Here is a 24,975-nt window from a genome sequence, read left to right as displayed (position 1 = left end):
GTTACTATATAAAACGTCATCGCAGCGCGACTGGAGGCTGGGTCATGACCTAGCGCCTGAGAAACATAGCCGCGTGGGGAGCACGGGAGTGACCGCCCTGTGTTAGCGATGTCTAAGGCCTCCCGTGCTGTCAAAGTTGTAAAGAAAGCAGATGTTGCTGGTGTGATCCGTGCATTGCTGGGAGCTGGACAGGCCGCCCCAGGGCCTCCTCTAGGTCCCACCTTGGGACAGGTCTGTATCGCCCTCTCTCTGCTAGTTTGCCCTCACAGCTGAAGAAGAGGTCGTTCGGTAGATGATGGAAACTACGCCAAATATACATCGCTTTATGGCAAATAATCCCACATATACCCTGATGCATGCACACACCTCTCCATCCTGGCCAAGGAGACTGCTCTATGAGCAGATGTCTGGTTTTTGGTGCTAATATTTGACCAGTTTTGAAGGAGAGAATTTTTATCATTAGTTTTTAATTCCTAAATTGTCATGTCTTGTTAGTAATGCAGATGTAATTGTCATGTCTTGTTAGTAATGCAGATTGACAAAGCAGCCAGGTGAAATGCGTGTTGGTGTTTCTTTACACAATACCGCTGGTTATACTTGATTATTATAGGGATGGATTAATATGCTGAAATTTTTCTATAACTGCAGCAGCTTGAAGGACTATTAGATCATTAAGATAGTATTCCTATTGATAAGAGATACGGTAATATTATCTAAGGCAGAGGTTCCCAAAGTCTGCCATTACAGTCCACGTTTTAGGGATATCCATGCTTGCACACAGGTGACTTATTTAGTGCCTCAATTTATTTGATTTAACCATCTGGACTCAAGCTTGGATATCCCTAAAACATGGACTGTAATGGCGGACTTTGGGAACATCTGATCTAATGAATAACCACTGACTAGCTGAGTGGGAAATATATGGAGCTAGCTATCTCAGAACATATTAGTAACGTGATTGAATTATGAACAAACTGCCATGGAGCAGATAAATTGGACTGAACGATAAATCTTGCAAATTTATCTGCTAATGGATAGGCTCTGAATGATGAAAATGTGCACTCCCACAGCTGACAAATATTGTCTTTTCTCTCCAACATGTTGGTCAATTATCGTTTATCGCTGACAGATATTAGAAATATCTGTCGCTGTAAACGACGAATGATATTTTTAATGAAAATGAATAGAAACATTAAAAAATCCACTCCCTGAATGATGTCATGCAATAATGTTCGTCGTTTGCAAAAGTCTGTCATGTACATGACGGATATCTGTCACCGCAGCCCCAGGAATTTTTATGGGATAATCTTTTGAAAAAGATCTGCTAATGGATAGGCACCTTTACTTGAAGCTTCCTTATGTCCCTATTTAAAAAAAATGGAGGGGGGGACGGCGCGGCACAAGGCACCAAAAAGTCTAGTTATGGCTCTGTGATTAGTTACTAAACTAACTACTCTGGGACTGTTTCTCTTAAAGTGATACATTGCGATCTAATAGTAATGTAATTTGTTGCATTACAGCTGCTGCAGACACACTCCTATTTAAATGAATATCACTGACAAAGGACAATGTATATAGACTAATAAACCTATATACACATACATTTATATTGCATCAGTGATATTAAGAGGGGAAGTTTTTGTGCCGTGGGTATCCCTCCCCTTGTACTAATTCAGTTTTGGGCTGTTGTCAACGCTCTGTTAAATGTTTTTGGAATTACATTGCATTACTTTAATTCTGTCTTCCCTTTCTTGTCAACAGAGGGGCGTCCCAATTGGACAGTTTTGTAAGGAGTTTAATGAGAAGACCAAAGACATTATTGATGGAATCCCTTTGCGAGTCAAGATTCTTGTTAATGTGAGTATCTGAAGTGCACTGAGACTTCTTGGTTTGTTGTTATTGGTCTCCCTCAGGGATGGGGAACCTCAGGCCAGGGGGTCGTATAAGGCACCTGGAATCATTTGGTCTGGCCCTCTAATCCGAGCCTGCACATCCCTATTTAAGACATGTTTTTCTAAATAAGCTACTGATCCACCATGATCACTTTATTCATCTAATTCAATAGATTAGTCTAGGTATTCACCCAGCAGCGAACCCATGCAGTCTTACATAATTTCGTTTGCATGGCTGAACTATGTCCTTTTTTTTTTTTTTTTTAATTAATATTTGCTGGAGTTTTCATTAATTTCTCCTTCATCCACTAGGACACTGGAGTTCAAGACAGTGGGGTATAGACGGTGGTAGAGTAGAGCCTGGCACCTTAAATAATTTAGAAGTGTGACTGGCTCCTCCCCCTCTATGCCCCATCAGCCCCAGTTTTTAGAATGTGCCCGAGAGAGCCGGTCGCACATCAGGCTGTCTCCAGCCTTTTTCATATTTTTTAATTTTTATTTAACGCCCTCCACAGGGGAGGGGAGAATATCTGAGGACAGGCAGGCTGCTTGCTGTGGCAGTCTGCCTGCTACGTGGGAGCCGCCGGGAAGGGCACCACACGGCTACTGCAGCCTGTGTCCGGTGACCCTGAGGAGGGGGCACACACAAAGGAGTCATCGGACCCCGAGAAGACCCGCCACTGCTGACACCGGCATGTGTCCGGGTTCCTCTCCGCCACCTCAGCCCAGCATCCCGGCCGCAGCAGCTGTGAGTATGACCACTGTTCCTGATTAGCAGGAGCAGTGGAAGTATAGCTGGGCTCAGTGACCCTGTCACTGTCAAGAGGGCCCGACTTTCCCCTCTCCCCGACTTCAGGTCAAGGGGGTCACCAGGTGCTGTAGCCATGAGGGCGCAAATCACAGCCCCGGTCGTCGCTGGGGCTGCTGGAGTGAAAGGGCGCGTCATGCAAGCTAGCGGCGCCTATTATAGTCGGGCTCCCTCACTGCCGCGCTGTGTGCACCACGCGGCTGTCGGCGCTGCTGCATAGGAGAGCGCTGTGTGCACCAGGCGGGCTGCCGTGGCTAATAAGTCCCGCTGTCTTAATCAGCGCACGGACCCGGCGTCGAGACCCGCCCTAAACATACACTTATGGCGCGTCCTGCAACAGCGGCGCCATTTGTAAGGGTTCTCCCCCCTTATTGCTCCGCAGCAGCACTTGGAGCATAGCCGGCAAGCACAGCGCTTAGCATTTCACGGGAGGGGAGAATATGGCAGTGGACATCAGCTAATGCTCTCCTCTCCTGCTTAGCAGGAGAGGTGTTCTTTTAAGATGTGAGGAGCCAAGTTTTTACTCGTCACAGTGATGTATGCAGCGTGGACCAGCGCCTGCAAGAGAGCGCGCTTCCCTCTTAAGGGCAATATAAACAACCCCCTCTTTTATTAAGAGGGGTCCGTTGTGTAGCGCAGCGCTGACTCACTCCTGCTTGGGGGAGAAAATGAAAGTACGGGTCCCTCCGCTAGGTGTAGCCGGCTGAGTCCGGGTCTCCTGCCCCTCCCCCCACAAGGGGGAGATGTGTATTGAAGCTCCGTTAACTGTAGGTCAGGTAAGTGACAGACGGCTGACTGCGCTATCACTTACAAAAAGCGCTGGAGCTCTCACACTAGGTACACCGCCAGTAGCACTGAGGCAGCCTGCATATATTTAACAGGGCAGCACAGACTGTTTAATGGTTAGCATTGCTGCTTCACAGCACTGAGGTCATGGGTTCGTTTCCCACTATGACCCTGTGTGGAGTTTGTATATTCTCCCTGTGCTTGCGTGTGTTTTATAACAGCGTAGCTGTTAGCCTGCTGAGGCGGTGCTTTAATGTATAAGCTCCGGCGCTAGCTACTTCAGGGCACTTGTGTTTAAGCTGCTTCAGCTCCCTCCACAGCAGTATAGCTCATTGCCCTAACACCTGCTGCTCTGATGGATATGTCTAGCCTTTTGCTGCCCCTCCCTCAACCTTGCGCTTAGCAGGTGCACTATGACTCCGCTTTATGCAGTTCTGTTGAGGGGACAGCTTATGTTAGCCGGGACTCTTCCAGGCTAGCATGGACATTTTGCGCACACAGCGCGGTATAACTTTACCCTAGCGCAGTCTAAGAGTCATCTCTGTCACTTCTGCAGATCGCTCCCCGTGTCCCGGCGCCTACTGTGTGTGTGTGTGTGTGTGTGTGTGTAGATGTAATCCCATATAGGGTGTGTGTGTGTGTGTGTGTGTATATATATATGTATATGTATATATATATATATATATATATATGTATATGTGTATATATATATATATATATATATATATATATATATATATATATATATATATATATATATATATATATATATATATATATATACCTTTTTTTTCTACTCTGCTAATCAGGTGGTCTATGGACAAGCCTTATTCCAGAGAGGTTAATTAGCACACTGCGCAAGGATGACAAGCGTTCCAGTGCACGCTTTGGCAGCACATATACAAAAATATTGGAACGATATCTGTGGGTGAGGAGAACTCTCCATTGGGTTGGGTCTCAACCCAGCGTTGGCTGAGGGGGCAGGCCTTGGGTCAGGTCCTCCCGAATCATCCATTCTCAGGAACGAGAATCCCTTATTGGGCTTACCATCCCTGTGGCCCAGCATTAGAGGCTGGGACGGCCACTTCTTTGGCTGTGTTGATAGCAACAGCAGGCCTTTATCCCCTGTTTAGATGGGGGGATTGCGTTGTGGTTTTTCCCAAGGGACAGGTCTCCCTTTTAATATGTTGGGAAGGCTGTTAGAATACAGCTCACTTTTTGGGGACAGTAATCCCTTAAGTTTGTGGATTGTTACTCTTCTGCACACATGTATAGCTCAACTGATTAAGGCGAGCACTCCAGTAACAGAAGGGTCCCAGGTTCCATACCAGTCTGGGACAGCACGCTGATAAAATATCCTGCCCATTACACCGTAACAGGCTGATGGCTACACGCAACACTTGAGCAGTCTCCCTGCGTTGAGGTAAGCCACATGTATTTATACTAAGCCCTGCTATAGAACATATACATGCTGGAGTCCTGTGGCTCAGTTCTTTCCTTCCATGGCTCTAACTATTGCTCATGTTCTAATTTTAAATATTATCGTCACCTACTAATCTTGTATGTAGATATGCATATGTGGAGATCTATATATCGTTTCTTATCCTTATAAGGCAGAGGTAGGATCTGTTATCAGTTTTATGTCTGGTACCTAGCTTATTTAAAAGGATTCTGCAATTGAAGGCTGGTCTCTCCTCATGCAGTAGTTGGTACAATAACTCCGCTTTACACCATCTCTCCCTAAGGATTTGTATGTGGGTGTGTGTACGTACCTATATTTCCACGGATGGGAAGCCGCCTGGGATTACCAAAGCTGTGTGTGTGTGTGTGTGTATATATATATATATATATATATATATATATATATATATATATATATATATATATATATATATATATATATATATATATATATATATATATATATATATATATATATATATATATAATATTATATTATTTTTATTAGTGGCTCTGTAGACTAGAGTCATGTTCTGCAGCTTACATAGTGATAGACATTGCTTATATTATGAACCCTATACATGACTGGGGCCTTCTTGTATATAAAGATATGTACTTACATCCTCCTGGGGTTATAGTTCCTTCTTGTTAGTCCCTATCTATGGCGCCCCCCTTTAGGGTGATCTATGATTATTTCAACTTTGCACTTGGTAGCAAACTTACAAGACACTGAGAATGCAGGATATAGCAGGACATATATAAATATAGCATGCTGATCTCCCGATGCAGGAGTCTGACAAGTTAACTTGCTATGTTGGCACTACTCTTCCTTTCAAAGAGATGGCCTTCTTATGCAACTATGTTTGTCTGTATGTACGGGTGTATATATACTGATATATTCCCATTCCTTGTATGCATATTTTCTAATAATTGGCAAAACCTGGTTTTTAACCCTATCGGTTATCACTACAGATATGTCCCTTCCTTTCTTGGGATAACTAATGCACTCTGTCTATGTACAGGTACCCTTCTCAGTATAGATTCCGGTACTCCATATTAATGTCTTGTCACATATCTCAATAACATGAGTCTCTAAAGGGCCCCTAGGTACATTCTATCTGTACATAGAGAATCCAGGTTCTGTTCTGTAATCAAGGATTCATTTGTTAAATTACATGAAGGCCTAGGGCCCCCGCCGATATAGGCAGGGTCAGGCCTGGATTTTATTAGATTGATGGGCGTAATACACTTCTCCATTATAAGTGTTAATGTACTGATACTTAAACTAGTAGACCGTTTTGTGGTATAGGTATAATGTCTATATGGATACACATCCCTAATATAACAAGCTCAGGTATAGAGTCCTGTTGAACGACCTTCCTGCCTCCACTAACATTTTTGCTAGTTTATACAGTGTTTTCTACTCCAACATCTCCAGACTGAAGTCAGTGCTGTAGAGCATTGGGTCTTAGCCCACTGAAGCTACTCCCTATACCTGACAGGGCAGGTTACTGTGAGATGAAAAAGGTCAGTGACATTCTACATAGCGTCCAGAGGGCTTTTGGCCGCTCACAGGTAAGCGGGTTTACCCCACTAATGCCCAACCTGTCATTGCATAACTGCTTTCTCCCTTATGCACCCTAGCTGCGGTCCTAGCAGCCATCTGCTCTTTTAATCAGTTGGCTCTACACTTTAGAGCTTCCCTGGTGCATAGTTTCAACATTAAGATTAGTGACACTCTTCTACTAGATCTGTTGGGATTATGGACTGAAGCGCTTCGAGGGTCTAGTGCACATCTTTACATTAAAGTGTGACAGTCAATATGTCCTACGCAGGGGGCCTGGTGGATTTCCTGTTCAGTCTCTGTGGATGTTTTCATCACATTGACTGGTACCTTCAGGGTTGTCCTAGTGCTCTAGCCTTGCGGTATGGAATGCTTCCCTATATTGGTAGCTCCCTGGGTGGCTGTTGCATCCGTGCTCTTTAACTATTAGGGTATCCTGGTTGTTTCACACTATGTTCAGGCCAGCGGTTGGTACTGACTACGCACTTCCATCATGTTGGAAGTTGTCTGTTGTTTTGGAGTTTGTGGCTGTGATTTGCTTTTCGGCTGCAGGTGTTCAGTCGCTGTTTTCTACTGTTTTCAGAATGGGTTGTTCTGCTGTCTGACCCTCTGACAGGTATTGTAATCTCAATCCTCTCGAAGCTGCCTCGGCCTCATTCACAGTGTGATCTCCACTCGTTGGAGACTTCTATGGTCTTTCCCTTCCGCTGGTTTACAACTTTGTAGTAGTTGGACTTCCAGAATGGTTCATGGTGACTGTTCGGCCTTGACTTTTACCTCTCTGCATACTCTTTGTTAGGAGTCTGTGGACAGGATCAGCTCTGTTTCTGTAGATTGGTAACGTTATACTTGTATCTTTATGACTATGTCCAACAGTGCTGGTATTCTGCTATCTGCGACTGTTGCAGCTTTCTGTTTCCGAATCTGGGACCGTTTTCTCGAGTTTTGTTCCCGGGTTACTGCCCTTCTCATATGGATTCGGGTTGGAGTTCTCTGCTCCCAACAGTCCGGCTTGGTCTGTTTTTAGCTGAGTCTACAGCGTTATGATGCTTCTCACCTGAAGGTGTTTTCTCGCTAGCCGCCTATTCCATTCTATTTACGCTGTAAGTTGTTGAATTTCTGTGTCTTTTCCGCAGGGAGTTCTGATTGTCTCCTGGCTCACGACACTTGATCCTCAGCTCTTGCCTTTCCGTTGAACCTCTGGTTCTTGACGGTCCCTGTTCGGTTGGCCAAAGGGTTTGCATGTTCTCCGCGCTTCCCACCCAGGAGGTTGGCTTTGGGACGTCCCCACTGTCTTGAACTCCAGTGTCCCCTAGTGGATGAAGGAGAAAACAGGATTTTGGTACTTACCGATAAATCCCTTTCTCCGATTCCACAGGGGACACTGGACGCCCGCCCAGCGCTGCATACCTGCCAGTTGTTTGCTTCCTTCTATGGTTGTGTGACTGCATGATTCCCTGCAGTGGTTTCCTCTGTTCTCCTTCAGTCGGTCTTGTTCCGTTCTGTGGTCTTCTCCTTCTCCTCGTTTTCCTGTTGTCCTCCGTCTCTTCTCGGGCTCAGTTCTTAAACTGGGGCTGATGGGGCATAGAGGGGGAGGAGCCAGTCACACTTCTAAATTATTTAAGGTGCCAGGCTCTACTCTACCACCGTCTATACCCCACTGTCTTGAACTCCAGTGTCCCCTGTGGAATCGGAGAAAGGGATTTATTGGTAAGTACCAAAATCCTGTTTTTCCTACTACTTTTTTGTATGACACAGAGGTGTGTATCTTTCCCCTAGCGAAAGTCACTATTAGGCAGCCTGAATTTGTTTTCAGTCTACTTCAACATGTACACTCTTTACTGTTCCTTTTTTTCCTTTCTAAAGAATGTTTTGTCATTCGCTTCTTATGGTTTCAGTATGTTTTGTAAACAGATTTATATATAGACACCTTACTCCCTTTGAAAAATATTTTAATTGTTAACATTTCATATGTCGACATTTTAACTGACCTTTTTTGAATGTGTTGACATTTTAATTAAATTCAACATTAATTCATTTTGGCATTATGGTGTTGACTTTTTGACTGCCGACATGACAACATCCCCTTCTCTGCAATTTATCCTTTAGTTTGTGCTTTGGCATACATTTGGAGAACCACATTGACCTCTTTCATTTGCTATCCGATATATAATGTGCTTTCTAGTAGATTGCACTGTTCCTGTACTCCATCAAACAATATCCAACCGATCATATATTCACATAAACAGGTTATTTGACTAAAATGTAAGCCTTTGTTTTGGTGCAGTTCTGATTAACTGCTCCATTATATTAAGCCATATTAATGGATGGACTGATGGGCACTAGACACAAAGTGCATATGGACAAGGCTTTTAATATATTCTCAGCAAGTCGATGAATACAGCTTCCCCGAGCAATGTAGTTTCACTCCCATCCTCTTTCCCTGGAGCATTTTCTAAGGACCGGAGCATGTACTATAGGGACATTAGCCTTTGTGTATGCTGTTTGTTTTGGCTAGCATTTTTTTTCCCTGTTCTTAGATGAAACCACCTCTGTGTGGGAGTTGGTGAGTTTGGTTACAGACCTCATGCAACCACAAGTGATCCTGTCTGCTCCCATCAATTCTCTCTGTTCCATCCTGCTTCATTCTAAACAAATGTGTCATTTAGTATGGCCTTTTCAAATACAAGACCTTTGGACAGGGGCGGATTGGGATCGAAAACCAGCCCGGGAAATTTCCGCTAGCAGCCCTAATGGGGGCGGGTCTGTTGAGGGGGCGGGGTCTATGGAGGGGGGGGGGGGCCGTGTGTGTATATATAGCAAATGGCTGGGCGGCGCTCTAGACGTGTGTGTGTGCATACTGTATATAAAATCATATATACACACACTACTTTTCATGCCACAGCAGCTGAACTATTATATACTATGTATAGATTGATATATCATAAACAGGCAGGCAGATTTTCACTATAAATATATAACAGTTTAGATTACTTACTGTCACACTTGTGTGAGCAGTCAAAATTAGCTGGGCTTGGCAGAATGGCGGCTCTTCCTGATCCTGTGCTCTTTGTGTGCAGTGCACTGTGCAGGGGAAAGCTGTTGCTGCAGCTGTAGACGCCGGAGAGGGGGCAGGCTTATGAAGACGTCTGAGAGGGGGCAGGCTGCAAGCGGAGCCGTCTGTGTTTACAGACGGACTCCGCAATGGCCTATGGGAGGAGCTGCTGCATTTGGGTATGCGCAGTAGCTCCCCCGTCGGCCATTTTTTTTGTTCACTTCAGTGAGCTGCCCGATCGGAGCTGAGCTCCGATCGCGGCAGCCCAACCAGCGGTAGCGGTGCGGGGGTGAGTAAAGGGTAGCGGCCACAAAGCGACCGGCCCAGCGGGAAATGACCCGGCGGCCCAATCCGCCCCTGCCTTTGGAAGAGAGCATTTGCATTCATTTAGAATAATCCTCATTTATTTTTAGTTTTTTGCTTAGGATAGGTGAATGTTTTCATAAGCACATGAAGATGTGATCTAAGGGTGTGGAGGGATTTTCCACAGGCTTGTATGGATCACAGAGAAAAGTTGCATTACACTAGTCTTTGGTGGGAATGCTCTAGTCACTTTGTTTCAGTAATAGAGTTCGTCAGTCTTGTAAACCAAACAGTGGTATAAATTTAATTTGCTGCCGTCTGAATAATTCATCACAGACAGTATTATCTTCAGCATTGTATAGTGTGAACAGTTTTGATTTCCGAGTACTTTTTTAATGTTCATTGTCCCCAGATTTGATCAATGACTTTAATGATCTTAAAATATTCTTAGAATTACTGTTTAGCAATTTAGCTGTTCTTTGCAGCCTGACCGAACTTATGAATTGAAGATTGGGCTGCCGCCTGCGTCCTACTTCCTGAAAACTGCTGCTGGAATAGAAAAAGGAGCTTCCCAGACAGGTCTGTAGTTCTGTCAATGCTATAAGAGGGCAATGTATAATGTACTGCTGCATTTCAGGGGATATTTGATGTAGACCAGTGGTTCTCAGGACCCCAAACAGTTCATGTTTCCCATGTCGCCCAACTGGTGTACAGGTGTAATCATTACTTACTGACACATTTTAAAAAATCCACAGGTGGAGCTAATTATTTCACTTTTGATTCTGTGAGGAGACCTGGAAAACATGTACTGTTTGGGGTCCTGAGGACCAAGTTTGAGAACCTGTAATGTAGACCATAGGTTCTCCAATTCAGCCCTCATGACCCTAAACAGTTCATGTTTTTCCAGTCTCCTCACAGAATCACAAGTGAAATCATTAGCCCCACTTGTGGTCTTTTAAAATGTGTCAGTGAGTAATGAATACACCTGTAAGTGACCTGGCAAACATGAGCTGTTTGGGATTTCGAGAACCGAGTTTAAGAACTACTGATGTATACTAATCATGAGGCATCTCCCTTGGTCCAATAAGATTTTGGGGAGCAGGCCTAGGATGGGATAAAATCTTTTTTTTAATGTTTTTATTAAAGCAATGAGTATTACAATAAAGAAAAATTTCTTGAATCAACAGTGTTTGACAGTTTGTAATCTTCATGAAGATCAGAGGTGTCGAGAGAATACCCTCTGACATATAATAGGTGGAAGTTTATTCAAAATACTTCACTAATATTGTCCGATTCCGAAGGTAAACATGGGAGTAGCATTAATTACATACAGAAAAACAGACTTGTTCACAAGTATAAAAAAGAAATTGAGAATGAAAAGTGAGCTAGTAAGTCGTCAATTTGTAACCTTGATCTGGGAAAACCAAACCGCTAGGCCTTTTTGGGACTTGGAATGGCCCAGTGGAACTTTGAAGTTGTTTATAAAGGAGATCGCCCCTCTGCTGAATAGCTGCTGCTGAAGCAGTGGATCACACTGGTTTTGCCAATCATTAGGGGAGAAGTATCTGGTGACTAAGCTGGTATAATATTGGGCTAAAAGGAACGGCACTGGGTGTCCAGCTAGTGTAGGGTACTCAGTAGAGGCCAACGAAACTCAATATTTACAAGGTAGCTAACATTAACCACTCCTCCCTAACTCTACAAATTTAAATGGATATTGAGCTTGTCCTTCCTAAAAATCAGGATTGGAAACAAAGGGAAGATGCAAAGTTTTGTGAGCATTTAAATTTTGTCTATGTCGCAGGTTATGCCATAGTTTCCTAACAGAGCAGAGGAGCGGGTTCTCCTGAATATGAAGTGGGATATCTTGGTTGTGTAAGTGTAAAAAAGATACCAAGTCTCCTCCCTTAAGGAATTCTCTCTAAAGATTTGTTAGCGTAATTGTCCTGACCATGCAACCAATCCTCGAGGTACCTCTGATGAGCGGATCGATAGTATTGCTAAACATTGGGAAGATTGATGCCCTCATTCTGGACAGATTGTTGTAGTTTAATGAGTCCTACTCGCGGCCAACAGCCCTGCCATGTGAACCGCTGGAGCAGAAACTGTGTATGGTGAATATCTTTGGGGGTTAACATAAAAGGTAATCGCTGAATCAGGTACATTAATTGTGGAAAAGACTATTTTGATAAGATTTGCCCATCCAACGTAAGAAAAGGGTAGAGATTTCCAACCGTCCAGCTCAACGGACAGCCCATGCAAAACAGAAGTGCAATTAAGATCATAAAGAAGGCCCGGTTATCTAGGAATAGTAATTCCCAAGTAGGTGATGGAATCAGACCTCCATGATAATTGTACGTTACCCACACCATTTCTGAGAGTCTCCCGATCCCACACATAGCGCGACTGATTTTGAACAATTAGCTTTAAACCCGGAGATTTCCCCAAACCGCTGTAATATCTACAATAACTTTTTTTTTTAATTATTCTTCTGCTACCAAATTTTGGTAAATAGTTCTGTCCCAGTTGTGAAGTCTGCCTTGTCCATTATAAGGAAACCATTTTCTGCCCTTCCATTGCTTATTAGTTTTATCCATTGTATTTATAACTAGCAGATAAAATTTAAGATCCACAGTATGCAGTGATCATACGACTACGTGATTTGTATGTGCATTGGTCTAGAACAGTGGTCTCCAACCTGTAGCTTGGTCTGGAACAGTGGTCTCCTCCAACCTGTAGCTTGCGAGCTACCGGTAGCTCGCAGTCTTAATTTTGGTAGCTCACCTAGCTGCAGTATTGCCGAGTCCACTAGGAGGAAGTGACCTCTGATGTGTGCTTCCCCATGGCATCGATGCCATGGATGGAGCCACAGGAAGCACATCAGGTGATTGGCATAGCCTCTACAGCAATCACCTGACATGCTTCCCCGTGACTCCACCCACTGCGTCTCCGCTACGGTGCAGCGAGTAACTCCCAGACGGAAAATCACACTGTAGCCCTGCCTATATCTTTTGCTCCTCTACTGTACGTACCTCTTTGGAGACTGTAAATAACAGTGTGCCTGTTCTTAAATTTTATTTACAAACTAGAACAATATCACTGTAATAATTAAATGCATTTTTTTTTTTTTTTTTTTTTTTTCATTAAATGACCTTCAATTGTGTGGTTACTAGCCAGATTTCTTCTTCTTCTTCTTTTTTTTTTTTTTTTTTTTTTTTTTTTTTTCTACAATTTTAGTAGCTCTTCAGGAGGTTTCATTTTGCTAGTAGCTCACATCTCAATTAACGTTGGAGTCCACTGGTCTAGAAGAATGTGCACCATTTAGCAGCTTGGCCTCTGGTGCCTTAATCTTTTATCCCCACCACTGAGATTAATAGATATAGGATATTGCCACATTGACAAATTATCTGATTAGGTTTTTCTGTTCCTGTAGTGGACTTTAAGATCTTGGAAGATGAATACATTGTTAGTAAGCCGAGAGCACTGACCACTTTAAAATGCATATTTCTTATTTGGGGTTCGATAGGGCTCCACAGGGAGACAATTGGGTGTAGTTTTATATAGATCACTATAGTGTGTTATCTCATATCTGTATCGATTTAGGTTTTTTTGTTTTTTTTTCTTTAATGTTTTTGTTTTAGTTAACTTTGAGTTTAAGGAATAATTTAGCATGACTTGCCCATGCTGAAACACTACCTCTCCTCCATTCCATTTCTTGACCAGAGGTAAAGTTGACTGGTGGAAATGTACAGAGCGCAAATGTACTAGTTGAATTTTGATATTAATTTTAGATTTATGTCGGAAATCCATGAGGTGGTACTCCATCTGGACTTTCCTAATGGATTAACAAGTATGTTTTTGTGTTGATTTAGTGACTTCACAAGAATGTGAAACAATAGAGGAAGTAAAATATCTTGAGGTGCTGCGAACAATTCATTGGCAGGTCACACACAGTCTTTGCACTACTTTATTTCTATATATGGTCATTTACATTTCAGTAGCCTGTGCCCACTTACAGCAGCTAATAGTTTTATTTTCTATTTCTAATATAAATATTGGGCAGTATGGTTATAACTGATTATCACAGCAGTCCTGTATTTGTGGTGAGACTCTGAGACATGGGGTATCTTGCTCTAAAAGTATACATTTCTGAACTATTTTCCACAGTAGTGGATTCTAGATGTGTGTACTTATAAGGTAGTAAGGAAGTATGAAAATAGGAGACACTTCGGTAGGTCTCTCCTAATGCTTAATGTAAACTTCAAGCTATCTGTTACTCTATCCCGTTTCCCTGGTACTATTGGGGTGGGCTGGCAGTGGAGACCTGATGAAGTCTTCAGTGTCTAATGATTGGATGTCCCAGTGACATCACAGGATTTTCTGTAGTAATGAAGAAGCCATTAGTAGATATGGGGACTTATGATTCCAGCGAGTCAGTAATTTTAAAGCGGCAATCATTTAAAAATATCTGCTTTAAAATACTGCCAGACCCACTGGAATAACGCCCGTGCCTGCATCTCGCAGTCTGTTACATAAGTCGCACAGAATCTCCTCAAAAGAAAAGTCAACTTTTTACTTCTTGTGATCCCTCTAATATTTCTCTGCCTCCAACCTTTTATGTGACTGATTGTGGCTGCTAATCACACTCCATGATTGGTTTTCTCTGTTCCTGATGGCTTTCTGTTATGCTGAACAATTTCCCATCTCTTTAGGTTCTATATTGTATCTGATTGCAGATTAGTTTTTGCTGACTGATGCTCAGTCCATAAGTAAAAAAACTCCCTAATACTAATTTGTACATCAGTGGTTCTGCAGGGTGAGCCAGTGTGAGAGTTCGAATAGAGATTCACTGAAGATTTTAAGCTATTCTTCTGGTTATGAGAGAACTTCACATGGAAGTTAACAGGAAAACATGAGTGTAACCTGTTTAACGTTCCTCTCCTGTGTCAAAAGGTCACGAGGTGGCAGGAATAGTGACCCTGAAGCAGCTATATGAAATTGCTGTAGTGAAGTCTCAGGATGAAGCGTTTGTTCTGCGGGACATGCCGCTGATAGAAGTGGTGAAAGCTATGATTGGAAGTGCCCGCTCACTGGGAATCAAAGTGGTGAGAGAGTAAGTATGTGATGTCAGACACCACACTGATTCTCAGTCCTTGTTTTCCTAGTAGGCCTTTTAATTTATTATGCTGGCTACATTCATGTACCTGTACATTTCTAGGCATGTTTAGTGTGTTGTAGATAATTGATAGTTACGTCCATCTTGGTTAAAGGATATATAGCTACATGTAGGCTTCGCTTAGTCCCATTCTCTTCATAATATATATATATATATATAAAATTCTAATATTTTTTTTTTTAGATTGAGACATGCCCTGGTCCTGAGTTTCTCAACTCCATTCCTAGGGACCCATATCAGTGCATTTCTTACAGGTCTCCTCACTAGCACAATTTTAAACAATTTGCTGCACAAGTGGATCTTTTACAATGGGTCAGCCAGTAATGAATACACCTGTTGCCCATCTAGGAGATCTGTACAATATGCACTGTAAAGCTGGCCACACACTAGACCAACTTTCATCCAACTAGTTGATTGGTTGGAATGAAAATCTGGTAAGGAAGGAGTAACTGATGATCAGCAATTTGCTCCTAAATGCCAGAAAACAGATGAAAATGGTCGTCAGACAAGTTTGTTAAATGTTTGCTCTGAACAATTTGTTCAAACAGTTTTTGTCCATTTTCTGGTGTTTGAGAGCAAAGTGCTGATTGTCATTTGCTGCCATACCTTACCAGGTTTTCATTCCAACCAATCAACTAGTTGGATGGTTGGATGAAAGTTGGTCTAGTGTGTGGCCAGCTTTAGGGATCCCTGAGTACTGGAGCCGGCAAACGCTGTCCTAGCAAGTCAGCTTAGTGTAATAGTTATTCCAAACTGATTTCTCTGGTTACTGAGCAAAAATAAATGGGAAAATTCTATACCAGCGCTGGCAAAGAATTAATCAAAATATAACAAACAAGAAAAAATAAAAAGGCCATGAGAGATGATCCTCTTTCTCCAGGTTTGTTTCTTGTCACTGTAGATGTACCCTCAGGGGAATGAAAAAAAAGTGTATGTTATAGTATGCTCAAAAAGGAGGGGGACACCATTTAGAATATTTAAATAAACTAGTAACATGGAAAAAATTGTAAATCACCCAATATGTAATAGTTTCCAGTAGCAGATTCCCCTGTGGAATTGCACTTACTAGAAGTACATTAAACACGCATACCAATGTAGATCCTAAATGGATATGTTTTCCCATATCTTTAAAACACCTCTTCAGGGTCCTCAATTATAGATGAGTGGTCCACCCAATATAGAGGGAAACTCAAATAGTGTAATACTATTTAATCAATATAAAAATAGGGATACAGACAAAATAAACATATATAACAAATCCAGGGGCTAGCTGGACTCAAGTCCTACCAGAAGATAGATGAAAATAGGCAGGGCCGTAGCTAGGGTAGTGTGGCCGGTGCCATCGTACAGGGCACCACAGGTGAGGGGGCACTGTGGGTCTGTAAAATTTCTGTTTATTATCATTCTCACTTGTAGCTTCCTCTTATTTCATCCCCAGCATCTCCTGGCCTTCCCTATCTCTTCCCTGGCCCTTCCCCCATGAGGCCATTCCCCCTTTTTGGGTGTATTATGTCCCTTTGAAAAATGAGGGGGGCACCAATGCTCTTTCTGGTACAGGGCACCAAAAAGTCTAGTTACGGCTCTGAAAATAGGCATTTCACCAATTGGTGCCTTGGTGATGTAAATACCAGGAACTGAACAGCAACCAAATGGAAACCGCTAACTAGGAAGGGCTCGAGACCGCAATGGAACACTCCTTCCAACAATTTTCAAACCAGAATTGGGTCTTTCTCAAGGCAGTAGTATGGAGGGTGTATAGAGTGCAGTTTAATATTTATTCCAATGGCGGCCAATCACATTGTTCACAGAAAGTGATTTGACATATGAAGGACTTTCTCCTTATGGAGTATAACAAAATTGTTTCTAATATATAAAGATGACTAACTGCTTCATAGGAGACTCAGAAGTATAAATCCATTTATGTGTATAACAGAAATTAAATCTGCGGTGTTACTGGACATCAGGTGATGGTTCCACACTTCTGTTATGGCCGGATAGCAATTTTGTAGGGTCTATTGTCACGTCCGGCCACCTTCTGATATACAATTTCCGGAACAAGACTCAAACTTCTGGTTTAGCTGGCTACGTGTAGCGTCAATAGTAGATTACGGCGTGAGCTCAAGAGTACTTGGTGGATATTGTCAGTATGACACGTAACCGGAAGGCCTTATCAAATTTACCAATGGGAACGCTTCAAAAAAAATCAATAAATGTATGTCATATGATTCTATATAGACTAAAACACAGCATATCAAAATTCATATGTAATTAAACAATTTATAATAAAAGGTAAAAATACAATCTAAAATAAAAGTTATCCCTGCACAAATGTATAAAACCTTATTATAAAAGATACAATTCCTCATCATAAAAACCACTTCAGTTTGAAGTCCCATTATTTTGTTAAGTCTTGGTGACACTTGGCTCTGCTCTGTGTATTCTGCTGGAGGGGCGCATAGGACAGTTCACTATGTACCCATTACATGATTTCTCAGGTTATCAAGGGTGGTTATTTCTGCAGTCAGTTAGTGAGGCCTAATATATTTTTTTTTTAGATCTAAACGTCTGCATTAATAACATTTATTTATATGATGCTAGTATACTTTGCAGTGCTTTACCTATCCAAAAGTTTTCACCTTATATGATTGTAATACAGTATAGCACATGATTTTTCTGGACCAGACCGCTTCAATTATGTGGTATTGTATTAAAAGGGAGTATTGGAGAGTAGAAATTACATTAAAACATTAGGAATAGATCATTTGGTTTAGGAGTCCACAAGGTGAGCCGTTAAGAATTGTGACAGTTTTTGAGTACAAAGACTGATCTTTACATTAGTCACTTGCATTGTGCCTTGTCTCTTCAGTATGTCAGCAGAGGAATATGGCCAGTTCCTAGAGGAGCGACGTATTGTCCTTCAGGCTGCCACCGAAGCTCGATTAGCAGAAGCCGCAATAGCTAAAAAGAAATGATGGGTCAAGAAGTGATGTTGTGAACTGTAACATTACATGGAGACTGACTGGGCTACATTTTCTACTGATACAAGGATCCTGTGACAAATATGACTTGGTGTTCGTAAACGAGAGATGCGCATATATGGAGCATGTCCTTTCCTGTATAATAAAGCAAAGGCATCATCCGGATGAAGCCTTTTTTTTTTTCATACTTCTAGCTGCTACTGATTTATTTGTTGTTCATGTATCACAAGTGAATGGAGTGTAAAGTATACAATATCCATCCCTAAAATGTAATACTGGGGTGATCTAAAGAGTGTGTAATTCTGTGTATGAGGTGGACAAAAATAATATAAAGTAAAAATAAGGAGTCCAGTGAAAGGTTGCAGTGGATTGTGATGAATGTTAAAGGTGCGTAAACACAAGCAACGATTTCTTTTGAACGATTTAACTATAACGACGTCGTTATCATTCAAAAAATCGTTCAGTGATAAATGATGAAAGATTATCATTTGTGCGTGTTCACGTTTGTCGATTGTAGTTCAGTCAGACTGGCCAACTGAACGATTTTCAATAAAAGTTGCAACATTTTTCCTTCAACACACAGAAAATCGTTTATTATGTAAAGTAAAACCAACTACTTTGTAAAATGATTTTCGTTCACTTTTTCAAGGGAAAAACTGACCGAAAATCGTTCATTACTTACATCGTTGTGTGTGTACGCACCTTAAGTAATTGTATAATCTGTATGCCCTACACTATATGTGGAGAAACTTCCATTGTCTGAGAGGCATATATGGGGTCAGTAGCTGGCAGGAAGTGCTGGTCCTTGTAGTGCCACACTGGAGGTTCATGGGGTACCTACTGGTAAGTTTGCTCTTATTTTTAAAACACATGAAGGTATGACCCAATATAGGCAATATTATTGTTTAGAGTCAGGACAACTTATGACGTGGCAAGTGCCTTGTGTGTGTAACAAAGGCTTTTGCATTTTTCTTAACAATAACACATCAGACAGCAGCAAATATACTCAAAATTGCACATATAGTGCCTGATTCATCACTGATCGCAAATTGCAACAGCGTACACAGATCGGCCGATGGTGCGTACTGTGCATGTATCACAGTGCATGTGCACGGATTAGCATTGCGATTACGTCCGCAGGTACAAAGCCATCACATAGTGAGTGACGGGTCGTCAGTGTTTGGTGACGGGGGAGTGGTTGGAGAAACGCAGGCGTGCTTGTTCCATTGAATACGGTTTCCTTGGTCTGCATAAATTAGCCACTGTGACGGCATACGCAGCTTGTGTACTCACTGCGTGCGATGAGACTGGTCAGAACTGCTGTAGTGCTGCGTGAGGGGCTGATGTTACCGATGTATACGCAGGACTGTGAGGTCTTACGGATGTGAGAAAGCGGTAGTGAACGTCTCTGTCGGGTGAGCAATTACAAACATTAGCATATTTTCGCAGTAGAACTGCATGCGTAATCGTAGCTGCAATCGCGATCCATAATGAATCAGGCCCATAATAAGGAATAAAATGGATTCAATTAGGAAGTACAACCCCTTATTATCTCTTGTACTGAGACATTGAGATGTAGGTGTAATTACTGTGCGGGGAAACCTGCCAGTATCAATCAAGACCGTTTTTATATGAGACCAGAAGGTCTGGGTTACGGAACACTCCTACAGCAAGTGCCAAAAGGTCCCCTGAACAGTACCACATTTGGGGCAAAGGTCAGACTGTCTGCCTCCGAATTGCCTCAACCTAACTGGGGTTAAATATGTCATTTGTAGAATAAAATGCTGAATGCGTACAAAAGCTGTAGCTTTACGGGGACACTCTAAAACTGCATCCCACTCCTCGTTACTCAGGGCAACTATCATAGACTCACAACCTATTAGCAATGTAGGCAAAGTGTCGCCATGGTGACAGGATAGCAAAAAGTGATACACACATGATATGAACTTCACCTGACCTAAGGTAGGTTCAAAAGTTTTCTCCGTGGGATGGGTAATAGTGGAGGACAGTCTTTAAATTGATCAGCTAGGTCTTGTCTGAGTTGCAGGAACCTATAAAAATATGTAGCCGGGAGCCCATATTCATCCATCAATTGGGCAAAGGATTTTAGTATGTGATTACAATATAACTGGCCCGCCATACCAATTCCCATGCTAACCCAAGCCTGTCTTACTGAAATCGTGGATAGCTTGGATAATGAGCAGGAGTGCCACAAAGGGGTATCTGGGTCAACATCAATAAACTTTAACATGTTATGAACCTCGCACCATATCTTAACTGCCTGAACAAGCAAAGGGGGACTGCTCCTCGGAACCCTGCACTTAATAATTCCTGTAATGGGGTATGTCCAGGAGTCACCTGGGAGATGGACAAAAAAAAAAAGGTCAAGGCATCCAGGGAGCCATCCTGAATCCATGACCGAATGTGCGCCAACTGGGCAGAAAAATAATATTGAAAGTGAGGCAATACCACACCACCGCTTGCACTGGATAGGGTGAGCGTGTCTAACCTTATTCGAGGCCGCCAACCTGCCCAAATCAAGGAGGAAGGTTTCTGCACTTTTATGTACTAATTGAACGCTAGATTTCTGACTGGCTAGAGCAGTATATATATATATATATATATAGCACAACAGAGTTGCGGCACTCACGGCGCTTCAAATAAATCACAGCCCACACAGCAAAGAGCTTCAACGTATCAATCTGGAGCTCTTTGCTGTGTGGGCTGTGATTTCTTTGAAGCGCCGTGAGTGCCGCACCTCTGTTCTGCTATTTATATGTGTGTGTATGTATGTGTGTGTGTGTGTGTATATATATATATATACACACACACACGCACACACACACCATTTACATAAGGTCTATGTCACCATAATGGTCATTGATTGTGTTCAGAAAATATGCCTAATTATATTGTGCATTCTTTGACACAAGACAACATTTTAAGAAGAGGTCTGGGGTTTAATCAGAGATAATAATGACACGATCAAAAAGTCTTGACTACCAAAGGAAGTGGTTTCTCGCATGTTTGTAAAATCATTGATGTGAACGTATGAAAGAGGCATGTGTGTGGGTTGCAAGTGTTCTTCTGTTCTCCTCATGTTCTACAAGGACAGGTTCACATGGCGCAGCTGTGACTAGCTGCCTGTTAAACTCATCTCAGGTACATGACAGCCCACTCTTGTTATCGCACTTGCCTTCAGTAAAAAAAACCTAGGATAAATGGCAACTCACAAATAATGCAGCTTACTGTGTACCAGTCTTGTGGCCATTTGGAGGCAGAAGACTTGTGTGGGTACAGTGCTATGGGCAAATGTAATAGGGCCTGATTATTCATTGATTTTAGCTGCATGAGTTAGTGGCAATTTTTTTTTTAAAAGGCAAAAACAGGTTTGGTTGATGTTGCCATAATAAAAAATTGCCACATGAACTGCTGCAGCTGAAATCGCAGAAAAATCTTCACTTATGCAAAATTTTACCCTATTTCACCCCCCACAAAACTGTAAATATCTAGAGACAAACCACTGCCCTGTCACTTGAGAGCTGGTGCGTGCGGACTGGAGAGACTGGTACTTGGGGAGTAGTAGTTAAGGAGGGAGAAGTGATTGCCTACCGTACTGGGTGCTAGGGGACTTAGGGCCTGAATTAGAGATGTACTCTATGCCAATATTTACAAAGTTGATCAATTATTGATAAACTGCGCATGCGTCAAGGTACATTACCATTGTTGCTTGCAGCGACTATTCACTTGCAGTGTAATTGACATGCGGGAAGCGTTTGTGGGAGGTAATGGGGAGGGGCAGCACAGAACGCAGATGTTTTGATATATCCGTGTAGACATGATGAATGCCAACATGGTCACTGTCGACAGTTCAACCATGCCGACTGTTATAATACCTGATTAACTCCTGCACTGTCAAAACCTAAACAATGTGCCCTTCGCCAATAACAACCCCCTTTCCCGGAACACACACTTCTTTGTAGGTACTTGGTTGCTGTCTGGACTTTGCACTTAAAGTAATAACAGAGCAGGAAGCACAGGTATCAAAATATAGACAGAGGAATGTAACACTCTAAAGCTGCATACACACTGTACGAGCTGCACAGCCAACGATATCGCTGAGCATGCAAATCTTGATGCAATCGTCCAAGTTGGCCTGCATGTACGGACGACCATTGATTTCATTATCATCCATGCGGGAACGCGCATTGTTAGTTGCATAAAAATGAATGATATATCGTTGAACGATATCGTACCGTGTGTACGCACCTTAAGAACTTTTATAGGGAACTACACCTAGAGTCTCAGGAGGTTGCCTATCCAGGAATAAACCCAAACCCTTACTGCTTAGCTTCCCAAACTAGACATAAAAAGTCTGTCTAAAGCTAAATGATGAAGTAATACAATCAGCACTCCTAATCAGTGATTACCAGAATACTCCCCTGCAGTTAACGTCACTGCAAGCTAGAAACAAACAAGGTTTCAATTTAGCTACTTAAGCAACTAACAAAAGCATATGCAGTTATATTTTCACTACTTTAATAATATATATACGTTCTTAAACAATAATAATAATTCCAGAATAATACTTCAATAAACATGAGAGTAATTGCAAAATGCAGTAATTTCTTTAGATATACAGCAAACTGCAGGATAAGACATTTCAAAACACATGGACTATCCAGAGTAGTATATTAGCCAGGTGTATATCTGCTAGCAGTAATATGTAATAGACTGTATCCAAGATACTTAGCAAATGAATAAACCAGCAATCCTTCCTAGGCAGCTTGCAAACAGAACCAGGGACCAGGCAAGACATGGAATCCTGTGGGAGACTCGGCCCAAACAGAACAACCCACACAGGCCCAAAAGCCAGCACCTGATTGAAACTGCTGGCAAACCAATCACAGTCAACCAGGCCAATGCCCAGGCTGACATCATCATAGCAGGTGAACAAGTCAGCAACCATTCCAATGATTCTGGCCAGACTCGACCAGCCGAATTCAGACAAAACAACAACATGCTGCATGTCGGCAACTCAACCATGCCGATATTCTTATGTTGACATGATAACGGTCAACAAATCATACCACACCGGAGTAGCTGCAGGGTTACTCAGAACTACAATAATTAAATGATCTGCGGCCATCTTTGTGCGCAGACGCCTATATTTGCAATGCTGCAGGTGGGCGTCTCAATACATTCATCAGCATCTGCAACATTTGCATATTTTTGCAAAGCAGCTGCATATAGGATCACAGCTGCAGTGGTGTTAGCATCCATCTTTGAATCAGGCCCTAAGTACCAAGCCAGTTGGCATAACCTATCTTGAGTGAATTCATATGGAGTAGGCTTTGAACAGTGGTCCTATGTAGATTAGTGCGATTATGCAGCATATGTCTGGATGAGGGGGAACTCTGCACTTGCAAAGCAAGGGCATCTTAGCGCAATTGCGAACAAGACACAAATATGCCTGGGAAATCGATAATATTTGTGGGTGGTAAGGGAAAGGTTCCAAAAGCTGATGATGTCAGTTGCCGGCAGTAATGAACCTCTTGTGATTGGCTGTGTGTGAATGTTCCGCTGACATTGGCGGTTTCTGTGTACATGAGTTGTTTTAGCTTTAGTAGAGATATATTGAAATATCAATTGTTTTCTATCGTAATATACAGTGATGTGTGCAGTCAAACATTGCGACAGAACATTGTCATGAATGTAATCACTTTCTGTGCGATTCAGTTGTTTTGTGGGCGGTGATAATTAATGGGCGCCCAGTGTTACAATTCAATTGTTCTGGGGGCCCATTAATTATTGCTGTCTGTAAAATGGCTAAGCCCGTCTAATGTGCTAGTTAGGGTGCCCAAACTACTGTTTGGGCAACCCTAACCATGGGTTTATCGCACATTTTTACTCACACCTTCCTGACGGTGCAAGCAGAAATGCCAGCGCCGGCGGCTGTCACGCCCTAATGGAGCAACAATTGAATTACTCTGTTGGCGCCCCAAAAAATAGCCCCCTAAACACCAATTGAATCGCCCCCTGTAAATCTGTTGCATTTTGCTTTGTCACAGTTATTCTGGACTAACAGTACACACAACAAAAGAACCACTGTTTCCCCTCCTAGTTTTAAAGTATGATTAGGAAATAGTGACTTTCTTGTTATCTTGGAAAATCTACACACATGAGAGATTGTTCATCATGGCAACTACCAGTATTTGACAGGTGACATTGCTAGTAAAGGTGCGTACACACTTGCCGATGTTGTGAACGATATCATTATCATTCAGTCGTTGACTATATCTGCTAGTGTGTACACTAAAACGATGAACGATAACGACCAACGATGCACGCTCCCGCAGGTTGTTGGTCATTGTCGTTCATCGCCCAAACATGCAGTCAAACCTGATGATATTGTCAGATTGTTGTATGCTCGGGGATGAGGGAGGGTGCCCGGCACTGAACGATATCGTTCAGTGTGTGTGCTCAATGTCGTTAACGACATTGATCACACCCCTGCCGGGGACACACTAGACGATATCGCTAATGGAGCGAATCGTCTAGTGTGTACATACCTTAAGCATTATTAATAGTTTAGCAGCATAAACAGTCTTGCCTGACATATTTAGGGGCCAATTCAATAAACTGCTAGGTCTGTCCGCGGAAAGAACGGACATTACATTGCCGTGTACTTCGTGGGTTATTTTCATCAAATGCCCTCCAAATCAATTGTAAAAGCCTATTCAAGCTGCCTGTGGCAATGTTGTGCAATAAATCACTCTGAACCCCCAAAAAGTGGCATATAAGATTAGATAACAGTATAGAAGGCTATTAGTGCCCTTGAGCAAAGTATTCTAGGTTCTTAAAAGGGTTTGGCTACAGGATGCCAGCACTCGGGATCCCGGTGGTCAGAATCACGACACCGGCATCCCAACAAGGTTAGCATACCAACACT

At 42.4% G+C, this 24,975-nt stretch overlaps 1 protein-coding gene across 1 annotated transcript; it reads left to right on the top strand.

The window, feature by feature from the left end:
• The first annotated feature begins 17 nt into the window (after positions 1-17).
• On the top strand, positions 18-18,210 carry MRPL11 (mitochondrial ribosomal protein L11). The gene is made up of 5 exons (XM_088468334.1): positions 18-231; positions 1,762-1,857; positions 10,355-10,448; positions 14,823-14,982; positions 17,912-18,210. The coding sequence occupies exons 1-5, from the start codon at positions 109-111 to the stop codon at positions 18,015-18,017; spliced, it is 579 nt and encodes a 192-aa protein (XP_088324460.1). The 5' UTR covers positions 18-108; the 3' UTR covers positions 18,018-18,210.
• The last annotated feature ends 6,765 nt before the right edge of the window (positions 18,211-24,975 follow it).

This window comes from Taudactylus pleione, unplaced genomic scaffold (genome assembly GCF_031769625.1).
Source record: "Taudactylus pleione unplaced genomic scaffold, aTauple2 ptg000085l, whole genome shotgun sequence".
NCBI lineage: Eukaryota > Metazoa > Chordata > Amphibia > Anura > Myobatrachidae > Taudactylus > Taudactylus pleione.
The sequence above is the reverse complement of the archived record's forward strand: the minus strand, read 5'-3'. Positions and strand labels throughout refer to the sequence as shown.

Excerpts from the sequence above, each read along its gene's own strand:
- MRPL11 (XM_088468334.1), top strand. The coding sequence starts at position 109 with ATGTCTAAGGCCTCCCGTGCTGTCAAAGTTGTAAAGAAAGCAGATGTT. Across the intron at positions 232-1,761 it reads TAGGTCCCACCTTGGGACAG|AGGGGCGTCCCAATTGGACA; the intron begins GTCTGTATCGCC and ends TCTTGTCAACAG. Across the intron at positions 14,983-17,911 it reads GGAATCAAAGTGGTGAGAGA|TATGTCAGCAGAGGAATATG; the intron begins GTAAGTATGTGA and ends TTGTCTCTTCAG.